Raw genomic sequence first — 12162 nt, forward strand, 5'->3', positions numbered from 1 at the left:
CAGTTCATAACCCTGAAGCTTTATGCCTCCTCATCCTTTAGTAAGTCTAAGCTCCTTAACGACATAAACTATTGTTCCTCTTTCCTCACAGCCTGTGAATAGGACACTGGACAGGAGTCTATGGCCTGGCCGTAACTGAATTTCATTCATTTGCAGTTCAAACTGTACTAATCTCATAGTCTTTTCAGAAGGTTCCCAGGGGGGCAGTTAAAGAGACTGCCTACTTAGCAATAATCTTATGTTCGGTGCCTCTCAGAAATGCTGCCCAGAGAGTATTCCTGGGCTGTGGTAGTGAAAAGAGGAGGTATAATTGGTGACTCCCCCAAGACAGGTAGTCTGACTGGCTGCCTGCATGGGCAAGGCCAGGCTGAGCTGCTGGAGAACCTGGTGGAAACTGCTTGGCTCCACACACTGGTGAGTGTTGCAAGGTTGAACACAAAGCACACAGCTGTTGAGAGCCTCTGCTATGGCTGGATTAGAACCAGCACTGACCTTAGCCTTTCTTCCTCCTCTGCTGAAGGCCATTGTAGGAATACCATGCAGAGCTTTCATATGAAACATGACAGGTTGATCCTCTGCAGCAGTAGGAGGGAGCCATCTCGATCTCCCCTGTAGGTCTTTTCTCCCAGATTCCCCTCCTGCCTCAGCCTACCAGCCAGCTGTTATTCTATCAGCAAGACAATTCTAGATTCTCACACATAAAGCCTACTCCTCACCTCTGCTTGTGCAGGTCCTGTCCTGTCCTTCCATGTCGAGGTGACAATGTCTACTCCTTTCAGAATCAGCTCAGAGGGCCCTTCCTCTACAGCACCCACCTCTAAGGACAGACACATTTCTAGCATACTCCTAATTACCATGTTCCTATAATGCACAACCTCACTCCATGAAAGGACAGTTCTGCCCAAGTTGACTGTGTGGGTCGAAAAAATGGAGCAGGAAAAAACATCACCACCAACAAAAGCAGCAAAACACTGTCAAATAGGAGGCATACTCTCAAAGTCTGGGCTCCAGAAAATGTGAGGCAGGGCTCTACTGTCAGCCCACAGAGGCAGACAGTAGCCAGCTGTGGCAGCAACCCACCCCTCACCTCTTACTTACACTGATCAAAGATGATTTTCTCCTGGTGCTTGCTCTGCTGCAGAAGTTTTGCTGTGTTCTGCAGCTTCTTTTCTTGTTCAAACAATTTTTTGTGTAGTTTGGTGATCTCTGCCTTCATTTCTCCAATCTAAAGAAGAAAAGAATTAGAAAAATATAATAACACAAAATACCAGATTACACAGGAGGAACTAAAAATAACATCAAAAGATGTTCAACCTCAGTAGCAAAATATCTGAATAAGCTAGAAGCCCCTTTTGTACATTACATTAGCAAAACTGGACAGAATCCTGGGTGGAGGAAAACTGTCAGGACCATGGTGGGGCTTGGGATGGTTGTGGTGTGGTAAGGAGGCATGACGTACTGAATTATAAATGCATGTATCCCTCTGACCTGCAATTCTGCATCACATCTACCCCTAGGAGTAATCACATCAGCACAAGTAGATGCCTTTCTCCACAGGCACTCACCTTGGCACTGCCAGTGGCAAGAACAATAAACAAACTGATTTGTTTCCCGTGAATCTGAATAAATAAGCTGTGGTACTTACATTGAAAGGAAGAACCATGCAGCTATTAAAAAGGATGCTGTTGAGCTCTATTTATTGATTTCAAAAGATGATTATAATTAGTGAAAGAAGGAGCCCAAATCACCAGACTGAAGGCACATCGGAGGCACTTCTGTTTCATAAAAGGAAAGCAGCTCTCCACATCAATAAACATAAGTCAATGTGGTAACCAAACATCAATGGTGAGTTTAAAAGTTTTGTAGTTTCTTTTCAAATTTATTTTTATTTTATTTACTATTTATTTCAAGTATGAGTTATTTGCTGCATGTATACCTGTATGCCAAAAGAGGACATCCGAGTCTCTTTATAGAGAAACATTATGTGGGGGCTGGGAATTGAACTCAGGACCTCTGGAAGAGCAACCAGTGCTCTTAACTGTTGAGCCAACTGTCCGGCCCACTGTAGTTTCTTTTTTGTTAACAGAAGCTATAATGCCAATTTAATGTTCTTAGTGTTCCATGACAATGCTCAGCAAGTATAGAACACCAGGAAGGACCGATTTTGATTTTGGTCAGAGTTGAGTATGGTGCCAAGTCCACCAACCTGGGCAGTGGCTCAGCAGACTCCCTTAACTGGCTCCAAGGCCTTATAAGGGAACCCTGTTTCTCTTGTCTACACTGAACCACATCTGCTACCAAGAAGGGATAGGGTAAGTTGGCAGTTCATGTAATGTCCTTTCTAGTTTGTTTCCAAACTTGTTTATGGTATCTGTGCTTTCAAGAAAATAACAGGATCTAATTACACATTAATTTGACCCATGAGCCACATGTATGGACAGAAGGCTGGCTGTATGGAAACTACCATATGCCTCACTGGAGACCAGATGAAGGCAAGCCACTGCAAAACCCTTGGCTGGTAAATTAGGTGTGGGCGAGACAACTGTAAAAAGACGTGGGAGGAATGGTCTATAAGAATTCTCCTATATTCAGATTGCTCTGCAAGTGCCTTAAGTTTCCTCTTCATCTTAAAAAAACCCAGAAATTGTTAGTGACAGAAATACATTATGGATGTGGTTTATGAAAGAAAGAAGATGGGAAACTCCAATCAGCAGATCCATATTCAAAGAAAAGGCCTGGCCCTACATCAAAAGAATAGCAAATGAATGTACATTTGTCTGGTTTAAGCTAAACTAAAATGTTTAAGGTATGTATCATTTTTTGATTCCCTGCCTTAACCTCTTTTGAAGATTAACCAATCATGTCAGGTACAAAGACTTCACTGTTTCTCTAAAACAGATGCTAATTTCATCATTAGATTTGCTTTGATTTTCTAATACAGGCCAGGAGCCCAGGAACACTTGTCTTCTAGTCACGATTTCACAGGCCACACAGCCTAGGACAATGTTACCCTATAGTTCTGCATCTGTGACACTGAAATAGCAATCCATGGCTCACCTTTCATACGCTAGAGAACTGAGATTCAAAGGATACAGTGAAAGCCAAGATGGTGGTCTTAGAGGGAGAAGGTCCTTTCCTAGCTTCCTGGTTCACCCCATTGTTCTTTCTACAGACAATGGCATATGGTTTACAGTATAAGAAATAATTCTGTGGCTAAAATGATGCTTTGGAGGATTTAGTGATATATGATTACTATTAGTGATAGAAGAACCCAAAACAGTAACTCTTCATAAAACTGAATACACATATGGACAAAAATGTATACTAACATGGCATAGCGCGTTAATGTTGATATTACCATGGGATATGATTTTAAGCTATTTGAAAAAAGCTGTGTTATACATATTCAAATACGTACGTATGTGCACATGTGCTTGTACCTGTGTGAACACATATAGACCAGAGAACATTGTGTGTCCTGTTCCTTCTCTCCATCTTTTTATTCTGAGGCAGACTATGTTGAACCTGATGTTCACTGACTTAGTTGAATGACTGGCCAATTTTGCCACTACCCCTTCCCTCAGTGCTGTAGTCATAGTCATGAACGTCTAGGCCCAGAATGACATAGGTGCTCAGGGCATCATGCTCTGCAGTACTTGCCCGTCTGAGCCATCTCCCTGTCGGATTCATCTACTCTTTAAAGCTGTAATACTGATTTTATGCTTCAACTAACACTCCTTCTCTACTGGGTGCTCAGGAAGCCGTATCATGACGGACAGCAGCAATGACCCCAAGCAGCAAAGAACTCCTTTCTTCTCTCTGAGCACTGGTGCTGTCCAAGAGCAGCTGTCAGTCATGAGTTTACAGGTTCTTTCTTACTACCACTACCCTAAAATTGTACAACTTCAAGCAAGCACTTAAAACAAGGAATTTTAAATATTTATGTCTACTGTTAAAGTGGATTTACATCTTCTTGTTCACATCATGAGGAATGTATACTAAGACAACAAGGTTCCAGAGCCTAGCTCTGCCACAATATTGCTGCACAATTCTGAGGCAAGTCATATAACTTTCTGAACAGTTGGCTCCTACTTCTGGAAAATGGGGGTTAGAAAGTGCAACTCTGCTAGCTGGGAAGATAGTGAATGATTCCAACCTAGGTAGGTATGTTAATCACTCTGATCTTACCATTACACATGATACACATGTTTTGGAACCTCACAGTATGTACCATAAAAATTTATAACTGTGCCAATATAAAATACATTGAAATTTTAAAAATGTGTAATGACATCTTGACCTAATAATTCAATGGATTCCATTTGTGAATGAAAAGGCAAATTACCTAACTCCCTGAGGACACAATGATGGGTAAGTTTATAAGCACAGTAAGTCGTACTAAGTAGGTATTTAGAACCAAGAAACAGAAGACACTCCTCACAGAGGCCACACATGTCATTAGTGCTTGGCTTGGTTTCTGTGTTTTCTTAGGTATTCCTGGCTATTCTTTTCCTTCTCAAATAGAAAAAAAAAATCAACAGAATTGGATAGGAACCTAAAGGAACCCACCCAGAACCAGCAACTATCAATTCAAGACTGTACAGGTTTAGCCTCCTTCCAAGATTATTTTGAAACTGACCATGTCATTTCATTTATAAAATATTTTCGTATACATCTGTTAAAAAGATTTTTTTTTAACATGGGCTAGCACTAGCACACCTAGAAAGTGAAGATGACTCCTTGGTCCCATCTGAGCATGCCTATTCTGAAAACACCAAGTCCCAATCCCAGACTTTAAAGTGGTAGTATCAGGGAAGCTCAGTCTAAAAAATGTCTATCAAACCCTGAAAAATAACCAAGGTCAGAAATTCCTTTTCTTCCTCCTCCACCTCTTCTTCTTTATTAATATAATTCATTTGACTCAGCACCCAAACAAGAATTGGATACATTGTAACAGCTACTATTTTTTAATCTATGGCTCTCAAAATTCCCTGGAGTGTTGACAAACAGCTGCCAGGGCTGCTCCAGGCTGGCAGAAATGAGGCACTTGGCAGCTGCACTTCTCATAGACTTCCAGGGCATGCTGTGCTGCAGGGATAGGATCTACCCTCCTTCTTCCTCAGTAGGATAGTATAGGTTCTAAACTCATCTTAGAACCTGAAATAAGCCATTTCCAAAGCAGCCCTGACCCCTCTAGGCAGAGGCCTCAGAATCAGTCTTGGGATATGTCGTGGGTTTGCTGCTCTGAATCTGATTTTATTTATTTTTACAATCTATTATGTGGAGTTATTCAGTCAGTTTTAAAACAGAAAATTCATCATGAGTTCATTTTCATGTTTACAATTCAAATTCAGGATGTGGTTTGCATTTGTAATTTCATATTTATTCTTCTTTCAGTAAAACTCTCAGTTTCTAATGATATTATGCATTTTTTATTTTATAACATGGGACTCAGCAGGTAAAGGCAACTGCTACCAATCCTGCTAATCTAAGGTTGAGTCCCAGACTCCACATGATAGAAACAGTGAATGGACTCCTACAAGCCAAGTTGGTGCTCAAGCATGCACCACCACACAAAAAAGAAATAAATGCAAAAGAAAAGAATGTATAAGCTATCTTATCACATGAATGTACCAACTTCTTAACATCAGTGTCTGTGAATACTGCCAGTGAAAACAGTTGAAAGCTCTGTGCTTTGGGAAGTCTTTTTGCCCTTAGTGTCTCTCTTCTGGGGAGTCAGGTCAAACCAGTGCAGTGCATCACTGATGTGCTTGTCTCCATGGCCACATCTCCAGTGATACAAAGTATGACTGGCTGATATCCCATTGCTAAGAACTTTTAGACATTGCTACTCTCCTCCCATTTTGATGACTTCTATTCATAATTATGGAAAGTTTTATATGGCTCCAAAAGTCAAACCTACACAAATTAGAAAAATCATCCTCTACCCCTGACCCTCTAAGCTCTCCCTCATAGTCCTGTGAGTCTCCCGCTTTTGGAATTTGTCTACATATTGGTAACTCTTCATATGTATTTCTCATATAAACTGATGCCCACTCCCCAGAGCAGTGTTAGGAGCAGAAGGGGGAGGTGGATTAAATATAAATGGCAAATAAATAACAGAGAAAAGGGGAGGGGAGGCTGTCATGTGCTGAGGCTCGCTGCTGTAAATCTGGAAGTCTGTTTTACAAACACCAAGCAAAAGGTGCTACATGAAAAACAGGCAGAGAAAGAAATGTGCCCAGAAGCAACTTCCTACCACTTTACCAGCAACTACATCAATGCATTTCTGAGGTCCTCCTCTGCTCTGAAATTCTATGACACTGCCATGAACATATTCAATTACCTGAGATACCTTCAGGAAGAAGAGTGAATCATCGTACAGACTGACAGTCTCTAGACTGATCTGCAAGTGGAAGATCAACAGCTTACAAATTTAGTGTGTATTTGTGTTGTGTATCTTTATGTGTGTTTGTGAGTCAGAGTATCTATGAGTATGTCTGTGAGTGTGTATGTTTGTCAGTGTGTTTACACACATGTGAGCACATGTGAATACATGTATTAGACACAAACTGGTTCTGTCTACTTAAACAGCTGCTTCTATCTGCTAAGGGCAAAAATCCACTGCACTGAGGGTAGAGGGTTTAGCACAAACATGTTACCTTTAAAATAATTTAAAGCAAGCACTGATTTTGGAGAGTGGAAAGAGATTATTCATTCATCCATCTAGTCATTCATTCATTAAAAAACATGAACAAAACAGACACAGCCCCTGAAGGAAAACAGAGACACGCATTAAGCAAACAAATATGTAATTACAACGTATGATAAGGGCTTTTATGAAATTGAAGATGTTGCTACGTTTGCATGACGTTTGCAGGAGCCCTCTTTATTTATGTAACATGTAAGACTTGAGGGTAAGAGGGAGCCAGCAGGGAGGCACATGACATACACAGAAGGTAGAATGTCTCATGTAAGAGTCTGTGTGTTTAAGAGAAAGCAAAGCCAGCAAGGCTAGAGCTCAAGGGGTCCTATCAGAATTCATTTCCCAGCCAGTGTCCAGCCAGCTAAAAGTGGGCTTAGAAAGCCTACCGCATGCCACACAGATGATTATGAACATCCTCCTGCTAGTTCCTCCCCAGGACACACTCCTCATAAGAACGTTCAGTACAAAAACCTCATTGGCAGGTTCTGAGACCTGCCAAAACTAATGGTGGTGACCTGAAATGCAAACTTCCTTTCTGCCTCCCTGCTCACCTTTGGAAAACACTAGTCTATCCAGTAATACAAAGTAGGAAATATTCCTCGGACTTCAAGGCAGAGCTATAACTTCCTTTCTCGGGGAGGCTTGTGATTAGCCAGGATGTTGTACAATATGGAAGGACACACATGAGCCCTACTGATAAAAGACAAGACAAGACTCCACATGCCTGGCTCCCGACTTTTCTCTCAATTACTTAAAACAGTTTTTCAATAAAATCCAGATGCCACCAACAGATCAGAAGGTCTAGACAGAGATAGCTAACATGCAAGGTACTGTTAAGAAAATGAATGAGGTGGATGAGGTGGTCCACAAGGACAAGCTGATGTGTGAATCTGTAAAGCTAAGAACAAACCCAGAGTCTATACACACATGCTTTTAAACCAGCTCCTTAGTCCAGGCCCTGAGCCATTTTCCTATGTACAAAATATGAGCAGGATAGCACTCAGTAATGACAGGCTTGGGATTATTTAATGACTTAGTGTGGCCCAACACCCTGGTGTGATACCCTCTGACAACCCTAAGTGGGGCACATTTTCTATGGTCCTCAACTGGACCTAGAATGAACAGAGATGCTCTGGTGTACTTTAGCCTCCGTGGATATGTGATCACCTACCTGGTCACAGTGAAGGGAACACTGGCCGTTGGTGGGGACAGAGACCCTCCAGAAGAGCTTCAGCAACCTGGAGGCTTTTTCCAGGATCAGCTTGGCTGTGTTCATGCTGGAGAGAAACTTGCTCAGAGGCACAGAGAATGAAGCCTACAAAAGATAACAAGGCCATCACAGTCTGCCTTGACAGGGATCACCCACAGGCCAGCACGAATGTCCAATGAGAAAAAGGCTTCAGACTAGGGCTCCTGTCTCAGGAGCAGGAGGGGATTACACGACACTGGTGAGCTATATTAGAAAATAATGGCAAGTTTAACCCAATCATCAACCATAATTTTTAAGCACTAGTATTACCTATTGTTACTAGACCAAGACGAGAACCTATAGTAGTGCTATCCAGTCTAGCACAGAGCAAATGGTACAAATACAGCCCAGAGTACAATTCTTGACACATTAGTCAAGGACAGCTTACTGAGCATGGATGGTATCAGGGGCCTCGTGAAACCTCTCTCCCTCCCTGTGCTGGAGGTATAGTCAGGTGGGGAGAAGTGTCAAAGACAAGAGAAAAGAAAGAATGTGGTGCAGAGGAGGAGAGAAACAAAAAGAGGAGGAAGAGGAAAGTGAAAGCATTTCTCATTATAACTGATAAATGTAAAGGTAGAGATCTGTGTAAATAGCAAAGTGTCAAAAAGTATGAAAATTATTCAAAAAAGACAAAGGTGTCTTGAGGTAAGCGTTGCTTAAAACCATACGCACAGGCTCTATAGGGAGTAATGTAACAGGCTCACAGCTATCAAAAGTCCTAAAATGTTCACAGCCTTTGAACTGGGAAACCCACTTCACACATAATCAAAATATGGTCAGAGATTCGTACATAAAGATGACACACGAAATTCATATGTTCACCAACAGTGAAAGAGAATAGCCCATTCTATGTCCAAGCAGCTCACTGGCAGCCACTGAAAGACAAGTACTCGAAAGGAAAAGTATTAATACAGGTAGCTGAAATAGATAAACTTCATATTTCTGATCATTTGATAAACTTTATGAATGTCCCAAAAGTGTATATTTATATTTGTGTTTTATACACATACGTACATACCCAAGTATATATTAATACTTCTAAGTGCTGACCTGTAAAGTGGTATTTGAAGAGATGTTTTGTTTTTAGGCTTTTTTACAATTTCTAGCTTTCAAAGGAAAGATCTTAATCAGAAAAGAACAGGAATCTTATAAATGTTAATTTATTCAATATTATTTATCAGGCCTTAGGGGACTAAATATTGGTTATTTAATGTTCAGCAAAAACATTATCCCTTTTTTCATAAAGCCTATCATCTCATAGAAGATAAAATGCAAATCTGATTGTTAAATATAGTAATACAAAACAACCGAAGCCACCCACAAAGCCAAAGCAAATAGTACAAGAAACTCAACTGTCTTCAGTAAAAGCCCAAGAGCAACTGGGGTAATGATTCAGTAAATGAAGTGCTTGCTGATTGAGCATGTAGACAGGAGTTGGATCTAGAATCATTTAAAAGCTGGGTAAGTGTGGTGGCTATCTATGATCCCAGCAAGATAGGGATGGAGAGTCAGGGGGTCCCTGAGCCAAACTTGATAGCTACACCAGTGATCAGTGAGCTCTGGGTTCAATTGAGAAACTGAAAAATAAATAATGCAGAGAGCAATAGATTGAATGTCGACATCAGACCTCCACACATATATACACCTGCACACATGTAGTATGTGACACCGTATATGTATGAACACCATACATGCATATACAGGCAAAGGAAAGGAAGCCCTAAAAGTAAGGTACAGAAGCTATGATTAGGAGCAGAAAGGTCTAGTCCCATCTAGAGCTGGTGGATCTCAGCCAGTGCCTTGGAGGAATTACATAACTGGTAGCTGTCAAACACATGGTAAGTTGTGTCTGTCAGGTACATAAGCCTGTGACAAAAGGCAACTTGAGATGAGGATTCCAGGAAGCTGAGGCAGAGGGAAGAGGGAAGTAAAGGATGGGGAATGCTAAGCCAGCAGAGTCAAGAGAATCAGGCTGAAGACAGATATGGAAAAAGGGATCACAGCCTGTGGCCCTGCCTGGTCAAAGTGGAGGGTGTCAGGGAAGAAGTATCTGATGATGGGTAGACTGACTGAAGCGATCCCAGCAGACAGAAGCCCTCAGAGTTGCTGCCCAGAGAGAAGTGAAGTCAGGTGGTCATCACTGTCACAACAGAGAGTAGATTGTAGATTGAGAACAGTTAGCTTTCAGCATTTCTACAATGCAGTGGTATCACCTCCTTCTCCAGGGAAGTTCTAAGGAGAGAAAAAAATATATGTTAACACACACACACACACACACACACACACACACACACACACACACACTCTCCTTTGGAGGAAGATGACCTTGAGTTAGATGTAGAAATTACAGCATGGCAGTCAGATGTACTACTGAACAGGCTGGTGGGGCTCAATACAGTGTATGAAGGGCAGGACTTCTAACTGACCCAAGCAATCCCAGAGCCAACAGGCAGGTCTGCCCCAGGTGATGGGTGGGTAGAATGACTAGATACAAGAGGACAGAGGAACAAAGAGTCCTAAGACACTGGAAAGAAATGAGAAGTCACACATCAGTACAGCATGTCACTGAGCAGTAGCCATGGTAACCCAGGTACAATCTCAACAAGCTGTCCATTGATCAGTAACAAACTGCAGCTTTCCTATGCAACACTTCCCAGCACCTCCCATTTAGGGTCTTACTGAAGTCCAGGGCACTGCGTACCTTCCAAAGAATTTGACCAACTCTTCTGCTTACTGAGTCAGGAGGAAGCATCTCCCTCCCCAAGACTGGCAGTCAGTTACCTTTGGTCCCAGCTTCTGACTTGTGGGGCTCAGAGCCTCTTGGGTTTGAATATCCATCTTGGCAAGCAGTGTCTGGCCCCAGCTGATCTGCTTATAGAGGGCATCATAGTCCTCAATCAGGCACAGCATGTGGTGGCCACTCTTGCTGGCCCACAGGTGGCGGCCAGCAACCAGGCAGGGCATGCAAGAGGGGCTGGTGGCAGAACTGGTACTGTCACAGGAGAGGGAATCAACATCAGTTCCAGAAAGGACAGGAGTCTCAGAAGCTACAAAAGAAAATACAAAATGTTAGGTCTTCTTGGGCTTCCACCTGTGTTCATAGCAGCAAAGGGGCCTGGCTCTGTGCCTCCAGCTATGTGTTATCCCATGCTGGGCAAAGATTCAAGTCAATTTAATCAATGTTTATTGAGCACTTACTCTGTAGTAGACCCTAGATTGCCAAGATAAGCCATGTTGTCACCTGTAAGCCAATAGCTCAGGGTCTAATGAGGCTGCAGGAAATATAGTGAGACAGTGAAAGTCAGCCAGACCTCAAGAGAAAACAATAGTCTGAGCAAAAAGAGGTAAGTCCAGGAAGCTTCCTGGAAGATGTGACCCAAGCTGGACCATCAGGAAGCCATATGCAGATAGAAAATCCTGTTGCTTTTTAAGTTCATTGATTTTTGAAGGGTGGCTAGAAAGGTATTTTACAGAGAAGTCTATATCCTTGAGTCTTGAGGAAGTAGGAGGGCCTAGACTGGGGAAAATTAGAAGTGTGAGCATTTTAAAGCACAGTCTAGAGGGTATGGCACACTGTGTGGTCGCCCCACTGCAGAGGGACGAGACTGGACAGCACTGCTGAAGCTGGATCCCAGAGTCCTTGCAATGCACACTGAGGTGGTTTTAGTTCAACAATTTAAATTACGTCCTCTGAAGTCGTGCTTGGTTAACACCTGGGCTGGACTCAGTGGCTCAGAGATTATCTTCTAGAGATACAAATCTAAGTCGAAAACCATGGTCAAGCAGTCAAGGATGCCAGGGACATGCTTTCTATTTTGAAATCCCTAATGTCATAGCCAACACCAATGCAGTTACCCAGTTTGTACCTGATTTAGGTGCCATTGCCTGGGTAGATTCAAATAGATCAAATGAATTATCGCTGGCCTCAGGACATTTGTTGACATCTACAGAAAACAAAGCAAGAGAGGACAATTTGAGCTTTACCATCACCAGCACTAGAAAAGGACGGAAAGAGAAACACAGGAGAGTATCTCCCAGGCATCCATCCATTTCAGGAATATGACATTTACTCACTCACACCTTTTCTGCATACCAGCCCTGCAGTCAGTACTGTGTATATTCTATTCACTCCCTGCCTGGTACCTTGAGCAGATACCAGGTAACAGAGTTGCCAAGCCCAGAGCTTTCTCTCTAAGAACCCTTCTGT

The 12162-nt window shown here is 42.3% G+C and overlaps 1 protein-coding gene across 41 annotated transcripts in view; it reads right to left on the reverse strand.

Annotated features, from left to right (window-relative positions):
- The window catches only part of Cdk5rap2 (CDK5 regulatory subunit associated protein 2), a 168690-nt gene that overhangs the window by 4439 nt on the left and 152089 nt on the right, over positions 1-12162 (reverse strand). For 31 of the 41 annotated variants that reach the window (XM_087660588.1, XM_087660571.1, XM_087660567.1 and 28 more), the window contains 4 exon segments: positions 11822-11899; positions 10737-11002; positions 7878-8021; positions 1099-1225 (listed from right to left, as the gene is read on the reverse strand). In XM_087660588.1, the coding sequence (XP_087516714.1) occupies positions 1099-1225; positions 7878-8021; positions 10737-11002; positions 11822-11899 (615 nt within the window). 41 annotated transcript variants of the gene reach the window in all.

The sequence above is a fragment of the Rattus norvegicus genome, chromosome 5 (genome assembly GCF_021556685.1).
Source record: "Rattus norvegicus strain SHRSP/BbbUtx chromosome 5, alternate assembly SHRSP_T2T, whole genome shotgun sequence".
Taxonomy (NCBI): Eukaryota; Metazoa; Chordata; class Mammalia; order Rodentia; family Muridae; genus Rattus; species Rattus norvegicus.